Genomic DNA, 24,089 nt, shown 5'->3' on the forward strand with positions numbered 1-24,089 from the left:
TCTGTTATTGTGTTGTTTATCATGCTAGATCAGAAATCGCCTATCGACCATTGTCTTTGTCACTAGATTCCTTCGTCCCAAACTATCTCTTACTAAAACTAACAGTTGACTGACTATGTAGGTTATGAAAGCTGCCAACACAAAGTCAGTAGCCATGAGGTCTATGAGAGTAAAAATGGCAAGATCAAACAACGTGAGATTCCACTCGTTGCCATAAAACACAACATTATCGAAGCTGTGACCTTCATCATTGTAGAATAGAGCTTTCTCTATTGGATCATTGAACTCCATTCCCATCAGGCGCTCCAAAAGGATCTTGTCTCTTACCATATAGTCGAAATCTCGTAGCGCATGATCCAAAAATGCAGACAGGAATCTGTTCATAATGAAATACGCTTGGAGTGTTCGAGTGTTGAAGTGTTGAGATGCTCCTGTGGGTGGATGTTGAGCTCTTCTGTCATGGTCTGTTCGGTGAGCTAGCTGCTCACGAACAGGCAGCATGAGGCGATCATACTGTTGCCTCAATCTGAGAGTAAGAGCCAATTCAAAAGTCTGTTGGTCTGATTCGGGTAGTAAGCCACGTTTACCACAAAGATCTTCTTCTTCACGTTTCAGCTGGAGATTCATGTCCAGCATGTCTGTGTCAGCACGTCCATGGACAGAGCGTCCATGAATGTAGTAACCAAATACATTGTGTTCAATAATGAACACACTAATATTAGCCATTGAGCAAACATCCACAAACTGACGGATTTTGTCTTCTATAAAGCGCTCATAGATAAACACAAAGAATATCCACTGAATGATAGCAACAATAACATAAATGGTGACTGCCATGGAAAACCTGAGGATTCGACTTGAAGGTGCTGGATATTCGTCTCTAGAAAGTGAATAGAATGTGTGTGGGTTACGACGACAGACATCAGAGAAGCCAACAACTTGGAGGAAGAACAGCACGACTAGTATCTGAAAAATACTGTTAATTTTGCGCATTGTTTGTAACTCATTCCATTCATTAGCTATAAAGTATGTTCTCCAGATACTGACTGGGAATTGATCTCCTCCTGGTCGCCACTGGCAGGTCTCTGCAGCACCATGTTCTGCATCTGTATCTGTTGGAATGGCAGTGGAAGCACTTGGCCTTGTTGTGTTGCCTCGAGGTTTCTCCCAGTCAATGAAAAATATGTCAACATTAACTTGCCTCCAAACAATGTGTAACATGTGCAAAATCTTCAATACACCAAAGGAAATAATTAGTCCAACAAATATTCTCTCTTGTGACGATGTGGGAAGTAGAATAGACACTTTTTGTTGTCCTTTGAAGAAGAGAAGCCAATAGGCTCCACTACTGAATAGAATCCAGAAATAGGAAGAGGCCAGTGTACCACATAACATAAAGAAGAAAGTGGTTACAGTAGACAAATCTAATGTTTCTGTTCCATTTCGTCGTCTCCAGCCATGTATGAGTAGAATAGTGTAAAGAAAAGCAAGTCCAGACATAAGACCAATAGCCACACGAACACCTGTCTCAAATGATTCTGTGTCCATTGAATACGACACAGAAAATGAGACAGACAGAGTTGATGTGTCAGTCAGTTCACTCTGTTGAACTTCTTTATAGTGGATACGTAGTAGCGGTGGGTAAATGTGTCCATCACCATCAGAACGAAGTTTTACATCCAATAGAATTACGTCAGCTATTCGGACAACTCTTGGTGGCTCGCCTGAAGCTTCAACTCCACTGATTGAATCAATAAGAAAAAAGCGTCGTGTTAACTGCCACTCTTGTGTGTCACTCATAGTGTTCACGTATGTTCCTTCGCTACGATAGTTCTCATTAAGAACAGGAATAGGAAACAGACGATCTCCATCTTTCAGATACAAATCATAGAACAGTGTAGGTTGTGACAAAGCAGACATCAGATGCAAGTCACATTCATTACTGTATTCTGTTCCTACCTCATATGCTGACAAGACAACAAGCATTCGGTCATCACATAACTGCAATAAATCAGAAGCATCTTGGAGGCCAAGAAACGAGCCATTGAAAGAATAGACAGCAGCAATGAGGCTAAGTGAGGCTGGTTGTTCAGCTTTGTTTTTAAATGAAAAGCTTGTCTTAATGTCAGTGCTAGTCAGGATATCTCGATTTTCATAATACAACCATGGCATTGTTTTCGGCCAGTCTGGAAGAGATGGATCAACAGATCCATCTAGAACTCGCTGTTTCTTCAAATCTGTGTATGTACTGCAAGCATCTTGTAATGAATCTGTGAAATGATTTTTGGTATAATGAAGCAGTACACAAAGATTGGCAAGCGTCTGACAAGCTGTTAGATTGCTGTAAAGTCTACAGAGAGCTTCTGATGCTTGAAAACTCTGAGTAAATGGAAATGAAGTAAAATTGGGGTCAAGCTCAAGGTCGGGATATAACACTTGGTGCTGTGGTATTAAGGCAACAATAAGCTGTTCAGGTGAAGAGATAAAACAAGAACCGTCTTTTGTTCTGTCACACTGGCATTCTACTGACTCGTCAAGAAGAGGACTACAGGGGAGACATCGAGAATTACGAAGACGTGTTCCTGATACACACGACAAGCACCTCACATTCTGTATTCTTCCATTCTGTTCTCTATCAACCACAATTGTAGGTGGATTACAAGGCGTGCAAGCCTTCGTTGCTGAATCATAAGGGGCAGTAGCATCACAAGCTACACAGTCGTATCCATCCGAAGTGGCCACTGTATTTGATGGACAGATCTGACATTCAATGTCAGGTCCACCATGATCTGATAGCAGTCTTGCATTGTGCACACATTCACATCCTAACTGATCAGCTCGTGGTTGCTGGTTGGGGCCACATGGTTGACATGAGAGACTTGAGATATCAAAATACTGTCCTGGTAGGGGATCCCTCTCACATGAACTGGGTTGCTCAAACGGAATAGATTGAGAGCGCACTAAACCCAGACAACAACAAACAATAAGAAACAAGCACTCTGATTCCATAATATACCAGACTCCCTCCAAATGCATCCAGATACGGGATAGTGTAACTATGGTGACGGTCAGAAGTAAGGGGTTTACATCTTTACCATTTAACATTAACGTTGCGCATTATAAGTAATTAAACTACGAAATATATAGTTAAGTACTGTACTATAGTATTATTGCAACTATTAGTTTTACATCCGGGTAACCGAAAAGGCGTTACGTACAAGTACAGTGCAAGTTAGCCAAAGTATGGCGGCGAATAGCGTATCTGCGTTCAGTGTTTACAAGCAGCAGAGGTCTGCGACTGATTCATCGTTTTCTGCATCCACGTCTTCAATTGAAGGTGGTCTCAGTAAGTCAATGGAGGAAATACTGCAGAATGGTCAAAGTCAAAGAAAGAGCGAGGGAGAGAGACTCACTCGTAAACGAAAGCGACAAAACGGCAACAGAACGCCACTACAGAAATGTCTCGAAAAAATGATTGCTAGGAAATACGCGAACAGTGGTGTAGAGGCATCTCCTATTCTAGCAGGCAGCGTTGACGTCATGAGTCACGTGATAGACAAGACTGAGAGACAGACACAGAAGCTTCTTAGTAATGATAAGAGAAAGAAGAGACAAAAGAGGACAGTGGATAGAAATAAAAATGGAAAGAAAGATGTTGCAAGCAAGAAACCAGCAAAACAAGCAAGAACAAAAGCAGTAGATCACGTGTCATCTAGAAAAGATGCTGCAACAAAACCGGAAGTTGTGGCTAAGAAAGGTCTCGATGAAAGTGAGATGGATGAAGAAGTTGCATCTGACGATGGAGACAGTCGTGTACGAGCGAGGAAGATGTTTGAATGGATGATCAGTCCTGTTAGAGTTATGAAGTTTTTCCGGTTGTTATTTGTTTTCACGTGATGTTGGCGTTAGATGAGATTTTGTCTGATGTTGTGTGTAGAGAATTGTGGGAACAGAAACCACTTCTAGTGAGACGACATCAACCTCAGTATTACAACTTAGTCTTCAGTACAAGAGAATTAGATCGAATACTCAGAGAGGTACTCGAGATCAGTGACGATGGCATCAGAAAGTTTAGTGTTTGTGTGGGTCTTTTTGCAGGAAAATGTTGATTTTTCTGTAAACATTGATATCACTTTGTATAAGGATGGTCAGCGGCAAACTCTTAACCCAAATGGAAGAGCTCATGCTGCAGTTGTGTGGGATTACTACAAGGTGCATTTGTGGCTTCTCTACCAATAACTTGCTGATCTCTATTGTTTTCTGTTGTCCATTTTCTTAGCAAGGCTGTTCTGTGAGGCTTCTTAACCCTCAAACATACAGCAGATCGGTTTGGAAGTTAAACTCTACTTTACAACAGTTTTTCAATTCGTGTGTTGGAGCCAATGTGTTTGTGAATGACTATTATTTATTAAAATCATTATCATTCAACTTACTTCAGTCACATCTTCTATTTGTAGGTATTTGACTCCTGCTGATTCACAAGGATTTGCACCACATTATGATGATATCGAGGCATTTGTACTGCAACTTGAAGGGAAGAAACATTGGAGATTATACAAGCCAAGGTTTACAATGCACGTGTTATATAAATAATGTATTATTCTCATACAATCAACAGGAGTGAAGGGGAAGTGTTGCCAAGATATTCAAGCAGTGAGCATTTCGTTATGTCTGTATGATGTGATGTTGTATTATATGATGTGTTTAAACCAGGAAACTTTAGTGAAGATGAGATCGGCTCACCTGTGTTGGATGTAATTTTGGAGGCAGGTGATATGCTCTACTTTCCACGTGGTTTTATCCACCAGGTGAATGCTGCCTTGTGTTAGTTGATTTGTGCATTGATTAAGGCTGTTGATTTTATTGATATTAGGCTAAGAGTCTTTCTGATTGTCACTCACTTCATATCACTGTTTCTGCATGTCAGACAAACACTTGGGGTGATCTGCTTGGAAAGGTTATGTCAGCTGTTTGTGGACTGTGTTGATGTATTGTGACTATTGTGTGTTTGTAGCTTGTTCCAGCAGCTTTGAAGTTGGCATTTGAAGAGGATGTAGAGTTTAGAAAAGCATTGCCGAGAGATTATGTTGATTATATGGGAGTCATGTACTCTGATCAAGTCAGTATATTTGGTGTTTACTCACCATCTGTCTGTGTGCCTGCTTACCTTTAACTCTCCATTTATTTATTTGCCTAATTTGCCTGTGACAGTGTCTGTCTGGTTGATTCATTCATTCTCTGAATAATCTATATGGCAGTCCATCAGTTTGTCTGTACATTTGTTGACTGGCTGTGAATTTGTCCGTTTGTTTGCTTTGTTTATTTATTTGTTCAATCATTCATTTCTCATAACGTTCAGTGTGGTACAGTCAACAGCAACGTACATTGTGAGTCTCTTTGTTACTAGTTAGCTCAAAGTTTTGCAGCAATTTCTAATTGTCTCATCATGACCTGTGTTGTGTAGACTAGTACAAAGAGATCTACTTTTATGCATCATATTGAACACTTGATGACCAAACTATTCTCATATGCTCCCATAGATGCAGCAGCAGATCAAGTGAGAGTGTCTTAATTTTCATTAATTATGGGGATATTGTGAATATGCTGAGCTCCGTTTTGTCTTATTTTATTTAGATGATATTGCAATTTCTGCACGGCAGCCTTCCTCCTATTCTCAGTGCTGGTATGACGCAGAGCTTTTGTTAGCAATGGTTTGTATAATCCATCAGGTTATTACTCTTTATTTTGTAGCTGTACTGTCTCAAACCGTTCGTAGTTGTGGACCTCGTTGTATATCTCTCTCTTGCTTGTCTGCATCAACACAACTGGCTGCTGACACAAACGTTCGTCTTCTTCAACACAATATTGCAAGGTGAAGCAGCTTGTTGTAAGTTAGGAAATGAACTGATTTTGATTGAAACACTATCATGTAGGCTTGTAGTGGAAGAGGATCAATTGAAATTGTATCACACTGTAGATAATTCACGGATATATTGTGGCAAAGAGCAGCAGTTTATTGAAGTAACAGAAGAGGTAAGATGATGAAATTGCTGAGTCACAACTGTTTGTTTGTTTGTCATCAGTGATGGCTGTAGGAGGCAATAGCATTTGAGTATCTTGTGCATCAGTATCCACACTATGTGCGTGTCGGCAGTATGCCTCTACATGTTGATAAGTCAAAGGTTGGCAGACTGCTAGATAGTCAAATAATAAGACTTGTTCAGTGTGTTTTGTGTTTGTTATCAGGTGGAGTTTGCTACCTTGCTGTATCGACAAAGCATTCTAATTACTGAACCGAAACAAGAGTTAGATGAGGAATTTGTATGATACCCACTCAGGAATGAGTATCCTACTTTTGCTCATCTGAGACTGCACACTTGAACAAAGCACTCATTGAATTTAATCATTTGGATCTGCTTGTGTAGATGACATTTGACTTTCATGCAAACGTGTGCAACTTGTATGTGTAAAAGGACATGTTTATGTTAGTGAATGAAAGAAGGTTTCAACTGTTGTATTTTACAATAACATTTATCAATACATAGGCTTGTTTCAATAGCAAAGTATGTTACAACAATATACGTATATCCAAGTCCTATACACTTCTTGATATCTGTTATCATTTAAATCAACAAATCTCCTTTATAAACCGTTCTGTTGTGTTGGCACCCTGCCTGCTTGTGATGCATGTGCATCACGTATAAAATGACTGTCTGCAGCTGAATCAAGATATTCATCTATCGTTCTCTCTGTTATGCCTGCAATGAATCGAACAAATGGTCGTACATCTCCCTCATTAGCTTCATTGAGATACTGGTAATATTCGTGACGTTCTCCCACTTTGATGATAATAGGAGGATATCCGTTTTGCATCAGTCTAACATTCATCAATAACCGAGCTGTTCTTCCATTTCCATCCATAAATGGATGAATCCAAACTAATTTATAATGATCCAATGCAGCTCGAGCTATTGGGTGCAATGTTCTTGCTTCTCTGCTTTCCAGCCAATCACCAAACTGCCTCATAAATGGAGGAACATCTTCTGGTGGTGGTGGACGATAGTCACCGACGAAGACTTGTGAAGATCGAAACCTGCCGGCCTCACTGGGTTGTACATGTCCAAACACATGCAGATGAAGAGTAAGCACATCTTCTAAGTCAATCTTTCCTTTGTAGAGCAAGCTCTGGTTGATGAAATGAAGAGCACTTCCTAATCCTTGTATTTCATTGTGTTCGAGTAAACTCTTCCCTTGAACCGCCATGCCAGTCTCCAAAACTGATCTTGTCATACTCAGCGTCATTGTATTGCCTTCTATGGCCAGTGTGTGATACACATGAATAAAATAGTTTTCTCGTCGGGCGCGGTTGAAGCCTACATCTGTGACGGGAATCCTACGGAGCAGACCTCGTTTCCAGTCAATTTTTTCAAACATTTCATGATCTTTCTCTTCAACTAGAGGCAAAATTCTGTCGTTTGATGTCATCGCCTCAGTATGATCTGGCCGAACAGCGAGTGCCTTTGCGTACATCTGCTGTGCTTTGATGACATTTTTCTCTTGCATTTCAATAAAGTTCCCGTATTGCGTCAAAACATCTGGACTCTCCGGATCAGCCTCCAGGGCTCGCCTAAACAATTTGAGAGCTCTGTCTGTTCGGCCACTGTCAGAAAGGCGACGAGCCTGAAGAAGAGCGGCCGGGGCTTCTTCTTTCCTTAGCGAAGCTAAAACATAAAAAACGACAGTGACACGTCACACAACCGACGAGACACACCCATCCACAAACCTTGATTGACGCCTCTCTCTGATGCTGAAAGCGGTGGAAACGGAACTGGAGTGTTCATGTAACAAGACTTGTCTAGACAATAGTCGTGGTGAATAATTTCGTAAATATCTTCAACTTGTTCAGTTCTCCGTCGAACGAATGTTGGCCAATAATTTCCTACTAGAACAGCCAATAGTACAGCAAAACTTGAGCCTAGAAGACAACTCAATACGTACTGGTACCGCATACTGTCAGTGTAAAACCCCCACGACTAGATACATACGGGACAAAGAAATTGTAAATAAGATATCCGGGAGTTCAAGTTTCTAGCAGGTCCGGCTACGCGAGTTTTAGCTGGATTGTGAAGACTGAGTGTGGTGTTGGCATTATCAATGAAGACTGTTCGTCTTTCACTTCGGACATGCATTGCTTTAATTGCTGCAGTTGTGGCCTTGTGGATGATTTTTCGCTACATGAAGAGAAATTCAACACATGTACATGTACATCTAGCATCTTCTTCTTCTTTGACAACGGATGGTCGTCATTTCAGACTAGACGGAAAACCATTTCGTATATTAAGCGGCGCAATCCACTATTTTCGTGTTTTACCGGAGTATTGGGAGGACAGATTGTGGAAGTTGAAGGCGATGGGTCTCAACACTGTGGAAACGTATGTTGCTTGGAATATTCATGAACAAGAACCAGGAAGGTTTGACTTTAAAACTGGTATGAGAGATATTACAAAATTTATCCGGACAGCTCAGTCACTTGGTTTGCATGTTGTTATCCGTCCTGGACCATACATTTGTGCAGAGTGGGACATGGGTGGTTTGCCAGCTTGGCTGTTACGAGATCCTGACATGAAGCTGCGTACCTTGTACAGAGGGTTTACTGAGGCTGTTGACCGCTACTTTGATCATCTGATACCTCTCTTTGTTCCTTTGCAACGAGTGAATGGTGGACCAGTAATTGCCGTACAAGTAGAGAACGAGTACGGCAGCTATGGGGAGGACAATGCTTATATGATGTATGTCAAGGATGCACTGGTGTCTCGAGGGATTGAAGAAATGTTGTTTACATCTGATGGAGGAGGGGTGAAGCCATGGGGAGAGTTGCTACAGACAGTGAATTTCCAGAAAAATATGTCAAATATTGATAAACTGTTAAAAGTTCAGCCAAACAAACCTGTCACTGTTATGGAGTTTTGGTCTGGTTGGTTTGATCACTGGGGAGAGAAACATTCTGTATTGACAGTGTCGAAGGCTTTGGAAAGGATTGGACATATTTTGTCGGTTGGTGGTTCGATTAATCTCTACATGTTTCATGGAGGAACGAACTTTGGTTTCATGAATGGAGCTAATGATGGAAAATATCATAACCTTACATACTCACCAACTGTTACTAGCTATGATTATGACTCTCCATTGTCAGAAGCAGGCGATGTGACTGAGAAATATGTGAAACTAAGGAAATTGATACTTAACCATGAGCCAACACTGTCATTACCTGAAACACCAAATTTTGTGCAGAAGATGGCATACAAGCCTGTTAAAATGGACCAACATGTGGAGCTGATTGATATTGCCAAGTTGACAGTTGCCACAATCCGTGACAAACCGATCAGTATGGAAAGACTTCCAATTCATAACTCGGCAGGGCAAGCGTATGGCTTTACGCTGTATGAAACGAATGTTGCAGAGAAGGGTCGAAAGTTAAAAATATCTGGTGTGAAAGACAGAGGAATTATATTGGTCGATGGAGTACCAGTGGCAACAGCAGAACTAGGGAAACATACAACTGAGATTGATCTTGTTCTCTCTTCTCACAGTACAGGCTTCCAGCTGAGTGTTCTTGTAGAGAACTGTGGCAGAGTGAATTTTGGGCGTCCACCTTGGTTTGAGTCAAAAGGACTTGTCGGTGAGGTTTTTGTTGATGAGAAAAAGCTAACTCAATGGTCCATATTTCCACTTGAATTTGATAGTCAGTTCCTGGAGATGATTGCAATGAAATCAGATGTGTGGAAAGTGACACCAGCTCCAAAAAATTCGGGACCCATTATGTACACAGGAACTCTTACAATACCATCGAACATCAAGCCGAAAGATACTTTTATTAATTTACAAGTATTTTCTTTATATGGCTAATTAAATGCACAGTTATTGTATGTTTGTGTCTAGGGTTGGGTAAAAGGAGTTGTGTTTGTGAATGGCTTTAATCTTGGACGATACTGGAATATTGGTCCACAGCTGACTCTCTATCTTCCAGCACCTCTTTTGAAGCAAGGAAAAAATATGCTGATGATTTTTGAATTACACGCAGCGTCTTCTGATTTAATGGTGAAATTTACAGTTTTACCACAGCTTGGAGATAGAAAGGAAAGATATTGAACTTTAAGACTTACTGTATTGTGGTGGTTATTTCTGTTGGTTTCATGGTGTGTTTGATGTCCATGTTTTCTGAGTTGTAAGTAAATTGCTGTACATGTTGTAGACTAGACAAGTTTACTGGAATATGAACTTGTCAACGCTAAATCTGGTTTTAGTTGTGATTTCCATTCTCGCATTTCAATTTCTTACTGTAATACAGAACTTGTTAGTTGGCGTTATGATAAATACCTTTATTCTGTACAAAGTCAACGTGTACTGTAATACAGTATATTTGACATCACTATGCTTACACGTGTCGGGACTCCGAAGACAAGCACACGTCATGCTACGAGCTGTTCTGTTTGATTTGGACAATACTCTCATCAACACTACAGAAGCCGACAACACTGCTTATGCATCAGTACAAAAACTTCTTGAAAGGAAAGTGAGCGATCCTTCTGAAGTTACAAATTTGTTTACAACATTGCTAGCAGCTGAGCCTGTAGATCTCAACTGTACGAAGAATGTAGATGAATGGAGAACCATTTTGTGGGCTCGCAGTTTAGAGCAAGCTATGACTGACGAAAGCTTGTGTAAAGAAGCGTATTCTGTGTGGAAGAAGACGAGACTCGCAAACATGGTGTTCAATGTGGAGACAGTTGATTTATTGCATGCTGTGAGGTCGCAATACAAAATAGTGTTACTGACCAATGGAGATTCTCAAGTTCAGTGGGAGAAAATCAGACAATGTGATGCAGAGAAATTGTTTGATGCTGTCGTTGTGAGTGGAGACACTGAATGGGAAAAGCCTGACTCGAGAATTTTCTCATTTGCTTGTCAGTTGGTCGGCTTACAGTGTGAGAATGCTGTTATGATTGGAGACAATTTGAATACAGATATTCAGGGTGCTATCAATGCAAATTTGTTGTCAAGTATTTGGTTTCAGCCATCAGGTGATGGTTATGCAGCAGGCACAGAACCACAAGCAGAGTACAGTGTTGCCAGGTTGGCTCAACTGCCAGGCATTCTAAAGCAAATTGAATTGAAAGCAAACAAAAGGACGGACTAAATTAGCGCAAACATTTAGACAAGCATGCAGGCAAACAGATGCAATATGTTTCTATTTCTGCTAGCAAATTCAACAGGTGAATTCTGGCTATTTAGCTATTTCAATGTTTAGTCTTCAGCAGTGATTTGAAATGATCCTGTTGCTGTGTCATACAGCTGACTGTGTGGATGTTTGCTGCCACATTCGCCATTGCAAAGTCGCATGGTCACGTTGTATATACCTTTCTCCCACATTTCACAAGGCTCCTGCTGGCAGTTTTTTTGTGTCTGTAGTGTGAATTTTATGCTATACGAACCAGGATCGAGCGACTCCATAAGTTGCCCACCATCAACTGGAAAATGATCAACTGTATGAACTTCAATCACTGCCTCTCCAGTCCCTGTTCCATTCTTTGTCTTGAAGTCTACCTCTAATTGAAACTCGGTTCCTGCTGGTCCTTGCTTTGGGGTAATGGTGAATGCTGTAATATTGGCATCTCCTTCATCAAACACTTTGCATGCTTTTAATATCTCACACATGTACACTGGATCAAGATCAGCTTTCTCAATTGCAGCTATAAACTCCTTGATACCGACCAAATCACAAACAAGATTGCAAGCAACGTCAATTGCTTCGGATGCATTCAGTAGACCGCAAAGTTCATTGCAACCTCCGACAACAGCTCCGTTTAGTATAATGTTGAGTAGTTGGTTGATTGTTTGTCCGGTAAGTTGATAGCAGACATTGCACAGATCAAGGTCTGGTTTTTTCAGATTCACCGGGCTAGCACCGAGTGTCAATTGTCTTCCATGTTTGTCATCATATTTGGCTTGAGAGATCGAAAAGCCACAACACACGACCAACGCTAAAGCAAGAACAACGTTCATCATGCAACCTGAACAGATTAGGGGCGGTGTAGTTCTCGTGACTGACCTTTACCTTTTGGTCACGTGATTTATCTAATTAATTAATTAAAAATAGAGCACAAGTTCATTGCAAATTGTATGTATTTACTCTGTAGTTAATTAATATGTTGGCGTACTATATAAATTTGTTAAATGTTTATTGAAGTAATTTTTACTAGATCTGCATACATATTTGTTGTCTACACTCACTCTACTAAAGTTGGTCACGTGAGCGTTAGTTGTGTCACATGACAGTAAGAAAAAATGCACTCCGATGGATTTGCGTTTGGAATGGTTTTGGGAATAGGAGGTGGAGTTGCATTGACTGTCGGTGTTTCTAGTTTGGTTAGGAGATTGACCTGTGAGAGGTCTCTTCAGCAAAATGTACAGTCACCGTCTCTCGTTCAGTCTGTAAATGGACTAGCCAATGAGCTGAGGCAGCTGAGGAATCTTGTAGCTACTTTAGAGAGACAATTTGAGGCATATCTTGGTTTGTACGAAAGACAGCGTTCTGTAGCAAATACGGAAAGAGCTGCCATTACCATTCCCACGTCTACACGTGACAAGAGTGGACACACACACGACACACAGAATGCTATAAACAGAACAACAGGTACAGGTGCTGAAGAGAGAGATGAAGAGGAGAGTAGCAGTGATGATAACGAGTTTTATGAGATTCCTAGCGAGTTTCCTGCAAGTGATCACCAAAATGAGGACGAGGAAGAAGAGATGTATGCTTGCAGACAGAAATATTGAGCTCATTTTTTATTATAATGTTTAGTAACGTGGAAGATGAAGAAGCAAGAGATACTCAGAAATTGGAATTGTTTCTTGAAGAAATTGACCGGTTGAGTGAAGATTGCACAGACTATGATGAAAGCCAATGTAGAGCTTACACCCTGCTGATGGAGAAAAGACAAGAAGTAGTAACAGTCACACACACACACACACACACACACACACACACACACACACACACACACACACACACACACGTGCATGCATGCACACATGAGAAAGTCTCATGGCAAAGTTTGGTCACGATTTTGCGGTGAATCACATCGAATCTGTTAAGAAGCACAGCGAATCCTCGGCAATTCACAGCGGATTCACGCATATTGTGAATTTTCAACACGAATCCACGGAGACTCACAGTGGCTACCAGTGACTCACGGCGAGACTTTGTCATGGGCACACACTTGTCACTAGTGCAAAAACACGAATGTTGATAACAAGCTTATACAAAAGTATATTTTTGTACAGACATATCTAAAGTCATTATCTTCTATAGATATGTGACCATCCTGCCCTTTTATGGCGACAGGCAAGAGCTAATTTTGGACTGTGTGAAGTGAAGAAGAAACAAGCAAATACAAAACAAGAGAGAAAAGACTTGTTATATGAAGGTTTGGAACTAAGTTTGTGTGATTATATGAAAACATTAACTGCATTGTGTAGGAATTGAATTTGCTAAAACAGCTTTAGCCTTGGATGATTCAATATGGCAGACGCACAAATGGTGCAAGCATTTACCATTTATTGAGTTTGTGTTGACTAACAACTGTTTGTAGGTTGGCTATTACTACAGGGTCGACTGCAGAGTTTGAAGGTACACAGAAGAAGATTCAGAATGGCTATGTGTTCAAGGTGTGACTATGCCTACAAACTGTTGTAGTTTAATTGCTAGACATATTCATGAAGTGCATGTTGTCCAGGAGCACATTGATCGTGCACTAGAACTGAAAGGAGATGATCCTAACTTGTGGCATTTGCTTGGTCGTTGGTGCTTTGAGGTAATAGTGTTGCTCTAGGTTTACGTCGCGTGATTAATGTTTTCTTAACATGTTAGGTGGCCTCACTCTCATGGTGGGAGAAGAAAGGAGCAGCTGCCTTGTATGCCACTCCACCAGAGTCAACATACGAACAATCACTAGAAGCATTTCTCAAGGTAAGATATGCTGCAAGTGTCTTTGTTGCTCACTGTATTCATATAACTTTGTAATGTTGATGATCACAGGCTGAAGAGTTAAAGCCAAACTTTTGGAAAACAAATCAGTTATTTTTATGCAAGGTTGGATGTTGTTTCTCAGGACTTATTTGTCGTAAATAATAACAAAAGATTTTCTAGTGTTATACGAAGTTAGGAGACAATGTCAAGGCTAAGGAATGGTTGCTGAAAGCAAATGACCTTGCTGTTGTTACACAAGAGGTCAATTGTTGGCTGTGCTATACATGCAGCTGTTGTATTAGATTTGATGTGTTCACCTGCAGGACACAGAAACACAACAGGAAGTGCAGAAGCTTTTGTCTACCTTCGAGCATGAATTATGAATAAAGAATGTGAGTACCTTGTCATGGCAACTGGTTACAGGTTTTAATTAACCTACTGTTGCTCTGATTGGATACATTTTTGACTGATGACAGCATTGTCAAACATCTTGATATAATTGAGCAGAATTCCAAGTGCACTAGTGACACCATAATTACATGTAAATTGTCACTTCTTGTTTTCTGTATTGAGTACATCATGATGTTGACTATAGTGATACCCCAACTTAATGCTTTCAAAATGTTTTCTCAATCAAATTGTTCTATTTTAAATTCTAAATCAAACATGTAATATGGATTGGGATGGTACACGTATTCTAGCGCATGCATCTACTACATTACAACTTAGGATGAAAGAGGCATTACACATTCAACTTAACCAACAACATCTACTTATCAATAGGGATGAGGGAATGGAACTATCAAAATGTTGGGCAAGTCTCATGAAGACTACAACAACATATCACTAGTCCAAGTTTCATCATAATTGTACATCTTAGTGTAGATAGTTCTGGTCAACTATTGGTTACTTGTATTTATGACATCACAACTACTCCATTGTATTTACTAGTATTGGAATATTTGCCCTGAAGATGGCTGTAGTACAACAGCCGAAACATCGGCAGCACCTTGCTGTTTAAATATACGTTGGAATCAAAGAACTTTGCTGAAATTTGATCATGACAACGGAGAACCTCTCACTGAAACAAATTGTTCTATATTGCGAGTGATGAGGAACAAACCAGATCACTGATGCTAGAAGAGGGAATTGATCATTGTGAACATGCTCTCATTTCTGTCAACTTTTTGGTTAGTTCACACAGTTGGTATTCCAATTTTTTATGTTGTTAACAACTGCTTTCTGCTTGGCAAACTGGATGCTAGTAACATACGCCTTTCACCTATTATGGTCAGTGAGTTTGGGAAATGTGGCTCTTTGCTAATAGGTTAGTTACACTTTACCACCAGAATATATAGTCAGTACAGCAGTAATCACCTGCCATGTCATGGTGGCGCATTCAGGTAGCTAATATAGTGGACATCACATTTTGTATAAAAAATATGCCATTACAAAATAGAAGCAGTCTCATTGGTCAACTCCAACATTTGAACTTGAAAAATGCTTGTAAATCTGGGTCATCAATGTCCTTGCCATGCACACCAGCATACACGCTCTTCAGCAATTTGGTCTTGAACTTGGCATCTAGGATGTTGACGTATTTCTCCATACTGTTGATGCCCATTACTCGTCCCAAGCCAATGAGGTTGGGGCCAAGTCGCTCATCATCATACTTCTCTTGTTTAATGAGCAAATGAACAATTTCACGGTAAATGTAAGCGTCATCAAAAGTTGGTGACTCAGAAAATGGAAACTTGCTGTACACAGCAACTGCAGCCATCACATCTTTCTTGGTTAGCATTTCAGCTAGTTCTATGTAAGCATCGTGAACATGAGGAGCTAAAGCTTGGACTTCTTCATAAAGTTGCTGACTCTCACTTTGTGATGCTTCGTCTTCTTTATGAGCTAGAGCTCTTGCTAAACCGAGTCGAGGATGGTAACTTTTGGTATTAATCTCACCTGCAGGTGTCAGGTCTTCTGACTGTTTTATCTGTGGTGTGGCTTTGTCAGCAGCATTTCCACTGGTTTTCATGCCTTCTCCTGTGCTTGTTGTTGATGATGATGTTTTCACTCCTGATTTCAGTTCTCCCAAGGTAGCTACACTTTTTCCTGTTGTACCGCGCCTACTGGCATCTGAAGATGCTGGTTTGACTGGTTGTTTTGCTTCAGTCACTCTACTTCGAGCTGAGGTTGTTGTTGTTGGTTTCTTGTTAGTAGAACTAGCTGGTTTTCCTGCTGCTTGCCGTGTTGGTTGTGTTGTGCTTTTCACTGTTGTACTTGGCTTTGCAGCAGCTGCTGTTCTTGTCTGGCTGGTTGATGGTTTGACAGCTGAAGCACCACGGCCAGTAACAGGAGCAGCTCTTCCTCTACCAGTGGTTGTCATTGCTGGCCTCACTCCAGCCCCACTTGTTGCTTTGCCAGGTGTAGTCCCCTGACCAGCAGGATTTGTTCTTGTTCTGCCTTGCTGGACACCATGGCCCCTGCCTGTACTTGCAGCCGTGCTACCCAACTGGCCTTTTGTGGCAGTAGCCTTTGCTTTCTCAATCTCTGCCTGCTCTTTAGCTCGTTGGTCCTTCCACCATTGCTGCTCACCGAGAGTAGACGGTATCTCCTTGGATTGTTTCAGTTTCCCTTCTACAACAATACTGGCTCGATAGCTTAACATGGCATCGTTGAGACAAACATCACTACTCTCTCCACCTACATCATATTGGGCAAGTTGGACATCACCAAGATGACAGAGAGCCAGGCTTCCAGCAGGCAGAATAGAGACTGCTTTTTCACAAACCTAAAAATCAAATGAGTTGTAATCAAGTCAAGTTGGATTCAATATTGCACAACAGCCAACTTGTCTCTGTACGAGCAACAGTTCTTTTTCAGCTGGAATTGTTAAGCGGCGAGTCAACACAGAAAGCCTCTGGCAGCGTTCTGCCATCTCTGGAGCACTAATGTCACCTTTGTGTTGATCCAACATTAACAAATGAGCATCGAGAAGCACCCACTCCAACTGACTGCAAAATAATAAACAGAAATGGAAACAGCAAGAGACCAAATGGCAAGCGTGTCTACCGATATATCTCTCCTCTATTGATTGTTCTTCCAAGTTGTTGGACTGTAATAAGACTGGCATTCCTGCATGCTTCTTCGACACTCAGCATGCCATCTGATCCATTTCCATTCTTCTGCAGTTGAGCAAGTTCGATGAATCCTCGTAGCAGTTGTGTGTTTGTATCCCGCAGGTGCTTATCAGCTAGCAATACAGGACCGTTGTTCTGATCATTCTGTGTACAGCTGGAAGATGAACGGAATTTCAAATAGAAAGAAAGAGCATCATTCAACCAACGACCTCCTTCTTTACATCTACTAGATTGCTGGCAGAGTGCAAGACCATAATATAACCTAAAAATTGGTTTGAAATTACATTAGGACATCTGCACGTCTATTTCTGCATGCCTGTCTGTCATTCTGGTTGTCTGTCTACACATGTCTGTCTGTGTGTATGATATCATGCATTCGGCTGCAAGCACATTTTATTTGCTTTAATTGATAGATAGAGCAATATGTTTGCATTGCTCTTGTACCTAAATTGAACTAATAAATCAGTCAATGCAGAGCATCAGTTAGGGATGACGTACAGTAGATATCTTGCTGACATTACTGTTAATGTGCTATAACCAATGACAGTTGCAGCCACAGGTTTGGTTGTATATCACACTGGGAGATTCAGATGGTTAATTAAGTGACACTGGAGTCACGAGGAAGTTGCTTGATGCAAAATCGGCAAGACAAACCACGAGGCACAATTATTGTGTATGAAGACTGAGCGAAATCAACAGACAAGGACAATAACGGCAAGAGAATGGAAATACAAATTACAGTCTTAATTAGCATCTCTGTCATTCATGTAGCTTGCCACACCATTTGCATGTCTGTTCGTACTACAGTATTTCACCAAGTGTCACACTGAACTTGTACCTTGTCTCTGCCACATTTGGCTTTATCGCCATGGCAACTTTCAGTCTAACCAACGCCTCTTCAATATTGCCCTGCATCAAGAGCATCCTACCAGCATGTAGATTGTACTTGTGTCCTCCACTGTCCAACTTCAAAGCATCCATATACTTCAAATACGCCTTTCCCAGTAGTGTTTCTTCATCAGAAGATGTGGAACCAAACTTACTGCCCTGCAAGACAGAGAGACAGTCGAGTATGAAGAGAGAAGCAATGAAAATAGTGAAGTAACAACAATGGGCATGTCTTAAGCCTTGATTTGTCTATTGCAATTTTGGAAATGTTATATATAATATGTACAACATCATGGACCAACAGACTCAAAACTGCGTAGAAACTGAAAGTGCAGTTTCATTGCTGAATGTACATATTCAGTAGTCTATCGAATGTATATTACCCTGTGTGCCTGTTTTGATTTCCACTGATACAGTGACTGTACATGCTCTGCTTTAGCCGTCTGCCCTTGTTCTTTCAACTGCATGAATTCTTCCTCGACTGCTTTCAACTGTTTCGCTAATGGTGCACTGTCTGCCACACCACGTAACTGACAGATGGCTAGAAACTCTTCCAGCTTTGAACTCTCTACAGCAGCAGGACCAGTGTCGTCGCCATCGTCTTGTACAGATTTCTTAACACCATGCAAATCCTGTGCATAGCAAATCTCCTCTAAGACAAATGCCAGCTTCAAGTGGCTGGCAGCATCGCGAGGACATTGTTTTATTGCTTGTGCACAACATGCAGCAGCATTGTAGAGGTTGTCAATAGGTGACTGGCCTGTCTTGAACTGTATGGCACTTCCAAGTTTCGGTAGACTTTGCTGGTATTTCTTCAGCCATTCGTCTGCTTGAGAGGGTGAGAAGTCATCTCCTTCTAGTCGCAGTTTGACTTCCCACTGCCGTGCACTCACACTGTGCGTCACATCAGGACCATCAGGGCTGCAGCCGTCTGCACTCGCAGGTGATAGCTAAACAATAGTAATATGAGACAATTGAGTACACTACCACCTGATAGTCCATTATAATTAGTCTGTATTTTTTGTTCTGTCTGTCTGTTTGTATGTATGTATAGGCATCTCACTGAAGACATGCATGGAGGTCATTGACAGGTTGACACTGATTCAGTGGATATGCCATCATCGTTGTTGTCATTGTTGTCATCACGTGTGTGTGTGTGTGTGTGTGTGTGTGTGTGTGTGTGTGTGTGTGTGGTGTGTGTGTGTGTGTGTGTCCATTTGGTTGTTCATTGTCTACCATCAAACCTGTTTACCTGCTGTCTGTTGTCAGTCAGACTTAATTAATAAACAACAACAAAGCCTCCATATCTTGAGTCTTTTACCTTTGGTTCTCCATTTTTGTCCTTCCACTTCTTCTCTATCTTAGCCAACTGTTTCAGTTGAACTTTCTCCCCCGACCAGCTATGAACGTCCAGTTGCGACACGTTTATCTCAACATCAGGCTTCTCCACCAGCCACTCACCTTCCAGCACACTTTCATCGATAGGATCAATCTTGTTAGTACGAGTCAACACAGCGATACATGAAGCACAGAAAACGCAAGAATGTTTGCTGTTTGCCACTCCTCTTGGCCTATAAACTAAATTCAAGCAGATAGGACACTCCAAACCAGCAGCTGCTTTTCGATCCACAACAACACAACTCCGTCCCACATGATCTCTTATAGCACACATTTTGTATTGCTGCTCTGTTGAACCATCTGGAGACGAAACTTTGAGAACGAAACGTGTTTCTCCACTGTTGAGTTGCTGTGGGATGGAAATGTCTCCATTCTCGAGAACAACCTTAGCTTTGGTGTCAGCAACTGCAGCATCGATTTTCAGTTCTGTCACACATGCAGGGACGCAGACAGTGTAGTCAGTGATGTCAGGTGAGAATGCTGGAGTCAGGTCACGTGACTGAACTCCAAGATCAGAAAGAGTGGCATCACTAGCCGACACTCGTTTGGCATTGATAACGTAGAGCTTCGTACTTCTGCCATCTGCGGCCGTCACTTCAATCTTGATTGATGTCACTTCACCCTCTTTCAGATCAACAGTCTTTCCACCATCACCACCCTGAAATAATGAACTTGTGTTCTAGCTGTGTTGGTGTGAGGTGATTAACACGATTGGATTTTCACTTACACTACTAGCTTTGATGCCGTAGGATGCGTCTTCGTCGACAGTCAGCAAACTGAGTTTCAATTGAGACACTTCACTGCCAACAACTATGTCGTATTCCAGCGTGTCTTTGTGGAAAACAGGAGATAGCTTAGCGGGTGACACGGACAAACGCTCCAAATCTGCGTTGTCCATTTCTCTGACCCTAAACTAGACGTTCCCACGCAACATCTCTGTACGACTACCCGGATGTTTAACACGAATCCGGGTAATCTGTTATAACTGGCAGTGCCCGGATAATTCGTTGCTTGATCATGCCCTACGTTCTTATCTCTACTCAAATTAGACTTGTAAGTGCGCGCTTTTTATATCTGAGCACATACAAACGATGATCCTCAGACGTTTCTAGACTTCTGGCCCCACTTGCTGTGGTGACAAAGATGCTGATCCTAAACTGATGGCTAGACTTGACGCGAAGTTGGTGAAAGAGTTCGGAAATTCATTGTAATAAATCGATTACTACTGAATTTAGACAACGAACAGGTAACTAGGTTATTGTATTTAGTGAAGAATACAGATGTGATGATCCTCCTCGCTTGGTGCTGAACAAATTGGAGAAGGAAGGTGTGTGTGTCTGTGTGTATATTTGTGTACAAAAACGATTGCGAATGAACGTGTTTCTGGTGAATAATGCAGGTTATCGCATTGTCAGCTCGGCTGGTATAGGGCAGACAATTGTGTGGACTCTATACAAACCAGATGATTGATCATTCACACTGTGTGACAGCATAGAAAATGTATCTACAGACTGATTTATGTGTACAGCAAATATATTATATCATATCGTTATCTTCCGCTGTCAATTGTTCTGCAAGCCTTTTTCTCTCTTGTGCTTGTTTCATTCGTGTCAATACTACACTTTCATAATCTCGGTCTGATGAGAGACCAGCAGATCCCACATCCTATTAATATTAATTAAAAGTAGATTGTTAGCAGCAATAAATGTGTACACTCAGATGTTATGTAAATTCGGATCTAAAGATAACGGTGCCTCAATCTCTGCACAGATGGAGAGAACATTATCAGCAGCAAACTGTAATATAATGACGTCTGCAAGACCTGGAGACGCTACTACTACTACTACTATTACTACATACTACTTATAATTCTCACCTCTTGCTGTATAGCAGGTTCAGGTGGCTCCTGCTTCCCTACATGATGTACTGGTTCTCCATCTGCCCACGACAATGTCAGACAGTTTTCAGACAAACCAGTTTCATTCTGGATGGCCATTGCCTAATTGTACAACACCAATATTGTTTCCCTGAATACAAATGCTGGGCATGACTAATATATTTCTTACTGCACTGTGGATGTCAGAGAAAGCAGCAATAGCACTGCCTTTTCTTTTCAGGGACACCAACACTTCCACATCACCATACTAGACAAGCATAATACATTCTCATGACCACAAGATGTGGTTGCAAATGAGTAGAAAATCTAGAAAAACACCTTTTGTAGCAATTGAGTGAGCAACACCTTGCTGTACCCTCCATTTGTTTCATCGCTCTTCTTGGCTTTCCACCTGACCTGCACTTTGAACATTATACTAAAAAGTGGGAAGCCAGCGAATCAAAGTCTGTGTACTGTACCTTCACTGTGGCAGCAGATGCTGAATAATACAAAACCACGTTACTGTATCAGATGATGGCTACCTGTGCAGTTGCGAACTCTACCTTTACTCTCTTCTGTCTTGCCTTCTAGTTTTTGTTTCATTAGTTGTTCTTGCTCTTTTACTTTCTTTGAGCCTTCTGCTCTCAGCCGTTTGATCTAAAGCAACAGTGACAAATGCTACACATGTAGAAGTTCTTCAACCCTCATGACTCACCTCTTCTTCCAATTTCTTGACGGCCGCTTGTTCATCATACTTGTCCTGTAGGGACTGATGTTCGCGTCTTTCCAAATCTAATCACACAGTCATATTTCATAGGACCCAAACAGAATCAATACGTTGGATAGAAAAATTAGAATATGTTAGCATAGCTTCCTAATTTTGACAGACGGATAAACAGACATACAGACAACCGCTATTATAGAGCTGATCCACAACTAATATAAATCTATCTCAACATTCACGCATGCCTTCTTTGATTTTTCTTCTTTTTGCATCCAGTGCTTCATTTCGTTCTTTCTGTTTCCGTCTGGCTTTCCTCAAGTTATCATAAACAGCCTTTTAAAAATAATTTAAAGTTTTAGTTGAGTAGGCCATGCCTCAATACAAATAAGTACATTAACAATAAAATTTCAAGTGTATCTAACAAACCTTGGCAACGGTGTCAGACAAAATTTCATATATCCGTGACAATTTCTGAAATTTTTCAGCTATAACGCAAACGTGCCACTGGGTGTTCGAGGCCACACGCGTCCGCTTATTTCATTTCTCTGTACGTACCTGCTGCAGGATTGTCTGGATTTTTATCAGGATGACATTGAAGAGCTCTCTTTCTGTATGCTTTTGTAATCTTGAATGCAAACATACCGGTACAGTATTGAAATCATGAGCAATAGAACTATATCTACGTCTATTAGTCGATGTTTACCTCTTTTTCAGTACAACTTGAATCTACTTCCAAAAAGCTGTAGAAATCTTCTACTCCAAGTGACTCGAAATCAAACGCATCCGCTTTTCGCGACATCGGTTACGCATGCGTAGTCTAGTGATGATATAAGAGAGTTCGTTGTACTACTACAGTGTGACGAACAGTGCATGTATACCAAAGTTATCCTGAGATAACTTACGTTTCTAACTACAGTTCCCCTAGCTATGAACTTACATTTCTAGTTACAGTTCCCCTAGCTACGAAATTAATTTATTAAGTTCTGACATGTATGTAATCTTCTTCTGCATCTGGTGCTTCATAGCTCTGTAATGGTGGTGTAGCCGTTGGTCCTTTCTTTTCTAATGGAAACAGCTTCTTATCAATTACAATGGCTTTCTCATACAATATCTCTGAAGCCTTCTTTAGTTCCACCAATGCTTTCTTTCTACATACAATGAGTCCAGTCAATTTTCTGAAATCTTCCTCGTATCTTTGCATCTGATAACGTGACCAGTCTTTAGCCAACAGTACACGACATTCTTTTTCCTCTTCACTGATTGCCAAACGCTGTCTCTGTCTTTCAGGCCGAAGCAGATCTGGATCAATTTCCTCCATCCTGGGCTTGGAAGCTTCAATCTGAGCAACTCGCATTCGTAAGATTCTCTGAGCTTCCTTCACAGCTTTTTTCCTTGATTCAAGAGGATTTTTAGTTTTTTTCCTAGGAACATTAGCTCCAGATCTATGACGAATTGCCAAACTTGGTACAAACTTGTGATAAGTCCGAACTCTCCACATACTAGTATAGGAATCTGCTACGTAATATTGGCAATTTCTAAGGGCCCGTATAAGAGCTAGTATCCGGGAATTTCACACAGTGTAGGCTAGCACAAGATGGCTCGAAGACTGTGCTCGTCTGCGATACTGTACATCATCGTACACGTTTTACGTGCTCGTACGTTTAATTGATAAAAACTTGTAAGAATGTATAACATTGCTAGATAATTGACTAGACAAGTAGACTTACAATCTCGAGCAAATCTTAATCCTAGGACTTATCAAATGTAATTTGTTTTTTTGAATATAGTAACTCATAGGTTACTATTTTTAACTACATGACCCGATCCATGGATTATTATATTTAGATGGACTGAAAATTGGCATGCATAATTATTCTAATGTCACTGAGAGACTGGCTTGTCTAACTTTGGGTACTGTTCTTATCATTATTTCAAGTTGTGAGAAAATGCAGAATTGTACTGTACACGTAGGAATCCACTTATGTACAATTGTAGTCTATAGTTTGATTGCAGCACAAGGAGAGAAAACTTACATTG

General features: G+C 40.9%; 11 protein-coding genes across 12 annotated transcripts; 5 read left to right on the top strand and 6 right to left on the bottom strand.

Moving 5' to 3' along the window:
- Positions 1-24: 24 nt before the first annotated feature.
- Positions 25-3,105, bottom strand: LOC134180389 (meckelin-like). Its single transcript, XM_062647540.1, has one exon. The coding sequence runs from the start codon at positions 3,103-3,105 to the stop codon at positions 25-27; it is 3,081 nt and encodes a 1,026-aa protein (XP_062503524.1).
- A 48-nt stretch (positions 3,106-3,153) lies between these two features.
- LOC134180390 (ribosomal oxygenase 1-like) lies at positions 3,154-6,414 on the top strand. 2 transcript variants are annotated; one of them, XR_009969985.1, is made up of 15 exons: positions 3,154-3,875; positions 3,938-4,037; positions 4,099-4,212; positions 4,280-4,386; positions 4,458-4,565; positions 4,619-4,653; positions 4,714-4,808; positions 4,874-4,957; positions 5,015-5,119; positions 5,465-5,557; positions 5,635-5,683; positions 5,752-5,872; positions 5,934-6,021; positions 6,084-6,182; positions 6,247-6,264. XR_009969985.1 is itself a non-coding variant. In XM_062647541.1 (15 exons), the coding sequence occupies exons 1-15, from the start codon at positions 3,244-3,246 to the stop codon at positions 6,325-6,327; spliced, it is 1,911 nt and encodes a 636-aa protein (XP_062503525.1). In that variant the 5' UTR covers positions 3,154-3,243; the 3' UTR covers positions 6,328-6,414. The 2 variants fall into 2 exon arrangements, 1 of the variants encoding a protein (XP_062503525.1); XM_062647541.1 differs by having other exon boundaries at positions 5,934-6,033; positions 6,096-6,182; positions 6,247-6,414.
- Positions 6,415-6,601: 187 nt separating this feature from the next.
- Positions 6,602-8,019, bottom strand: LOC134180391 (protein adenylyltransferase Fic-like). The gene is made up of 3 exons (XM_062647543.1): positions 7,999-8,019; positions 7,784-7,942; positions 6,602-7,721 (listed from the first exon to the last, which is right to left on the bottom strand). Exons 2-3 carry the CDS (start codon positions 7,839-7,841, stop codon positions 6,643-6,645), a joined length of 1,137 nt encoding a protein of 378 aa, XP_062503527.1. The 5' UTR covers positions 7,842-7,942; positions 7,999-8,019; the 3' UTR covers positions 6,602-6,642.
- Positions 8,020-8,112: 93 nt separating this feature from the next.
- Positions 8,113-10,419, top strand: LOC134179785 (beta-galactosidase-1-like protein 2). Its single transcript, XM_062646742.1, has 2 exons — positions 8,113-9,885; positions 9,940-10,419. The coding sequence occupies exons 1-2, from the start codon at positions 8,155-8,157 to the stop codon at positions 10,147-10,149; spliced, it is 1,941 nt and encodes a 646-aa protein (XP_062502726.1). The 5' UTR covers positions 8,113-8,154; the 3' UTR covers positions 10,150-10,419.
- Positions 10,420-10,454: 35 nt separating this feature from the next.
- LOC134180365 (N-acylneuraminate-9-phosphatase-like) lies at positions 10,455-11,197 on the top strand. Its single transcript, XM_062647509.1, has one exon. The coding sequence runs from the start codon at positions 10,472-10,474 to the stop codon at positions 11,195-11,197; it is 726 nt and encodes a 241-aa protein (XP_062503493.1). The 5' UTR covers positions 10,455-10,471.
- A 60-nt stretch (positions 11,198-11,257) lies between these two features.
- LOC134180363 (countin-1-like) lies at positions 11,258-12,096 on the bottom strand. The gene has a single exon (XM_062647508.1). The coding sequence runs from the start codon at positions 12,064-12,066 to the stop codon at positions 11,305-11,307; it is 762 nt and encodes a 253-aa protein (XP_062503492.1). The 5' UTR covers positions 12,067-12,096; the 3' UTR covers positions 11,258-11,304.
- Positions 12,097-12,342: 246 nt separating this feature from the next.
- LOC134179982 (regulator of microtubule dynamics protein 1-like) lies at positions 12,343-14,708 on the top strand. The gene is made up of 10 exons (XM_062647031.1): positions 12,343-12,812; positions 12,863-13,004; positions 13,373-13,487; positions 13,540-13,600; positions 13,653-13,728; positions 13,797-13,874; positions 13,931-14,029; positions 14,099-14,152; positions 14,210-14,290; positions 14,353-14,708. The coding sequence occupies exons 1-10, from the start codon at positions 12,346-12,348 to the stop codon at positions 14,410-14,412; spliced, it is 1,233 nt and encodes a 410-aa protein (XP_062503015.1). The 5' UTR covers positions 12,343-12,345; the 3' UTR covers positions 14,413-14,708.
- An 81-nt stretch (positions 14,709-14,789) lies between these two features.
- Positions 14,790-20,373, bottom strand: LOC134180196 (uncharacterized). The gene is made up of 7 exons (XM_062647294.1): positions 20,180-20,373; positions 19,376-20,110; positions 18,438-19,004; positions 18,005-18,213; positions 17,099-17,428; positions 16,878-17,040; positions 14,790-16,817 (listed from the first exon to the last, which is right to left on the bottom strand). The coding sequence occupies exons 1-7, from the start codon at positions 20,348-20,350 to the stop codon at positions 15,504-15,506; spliced, it is 3,489 nt and encodes a 1,162-aa protein (XP_062503278.1). The 5' UTR covers positions 20,351-20,373; the 3' UTR covers positions 14,790-15,503.
- Positions 20,374-20,441: 68 nt separating this feature from the next.
- Positions 20,442-21,004, top strand: LOC134179841 (GTP cyclohydrolase 1 feedback regulatory protein-like). The gene is made up of 4 exons (XM_062646830.1): positions 20,442-20,505; positions 20,565-20,659; positions 20,721-20,779; positions 20,852-21,004. The coding sequence occupies exons 1-4, from the start codon at positions 20,470-20,472 to the stop codon at positions 20,920-20,922; spliced, it is 261 nt and encodes an 86-aa protein (XP_062502814.1). The 5' UTR covers positions 20,442-20,469; the 3' UTR covers positions 20,923-21,004.
- Positions 20,905-22,851, bottom strand: LOC134179707 (dnaJ homolog subfamily C member 17-like). The gene is made up of 11 exons (XM_062646640.1): positions 22,756-22,851; positions 22,608-22,677; positions 22,479-22,537; positions 22,298-22,385; positions 22,044-22,120; positions 21,892-21,985; positions 21,808-21,827; positions 21,668-21,745; positions 21,519-21,596; positions 21,329-21,451; positions 20,905-21,117 (listed from the first exon to the last, which is right to left on the bottom strand). Exons 1-11 carry the CDS (start codon positions 22,849-22,851, stop codon positions 20,989-20,991), a joined length of 912 nt encoding a protein of 303 aa, XP_062502624.1. The 3' UTR covers positions 20,905-20,988.
- Positions 22,852-22,857: 6 nt separating this feature from the next.
- On the bottom strand, positions 22,858-23,570 carry LOC134179840 (large ribosomal subunit protein mL40-like). The gene has a single exon (XM_062646829.1). The coding sequence runs from the start codon at positions 23,548-23,550 to the stop codon at positions 23,029-23,031; it is 522 nt and encodes a 173-aa protein (XP_062502813.1). The 5' UTR covers positions 23,551-23,570; the 3' UTR covers positions 22,858-23,028.
- Positions 23,571-24,089: the final 519 nt, after the last annotated feature.

This window comes from Corticium candelabrum, chromosome 5 (assembly GCF_963422355.1).
Source record: "Corticium candelabrum chromosome 5, ooCorCand1.1, whole genome shotgun sequence".
Taxonomy (NCBI): Eukaryota; Metazoa; Porifera; class Homoscleromorpha; order Homosclerophorida; family Plakinidae; genus Corticium; species Corticium candelabrum.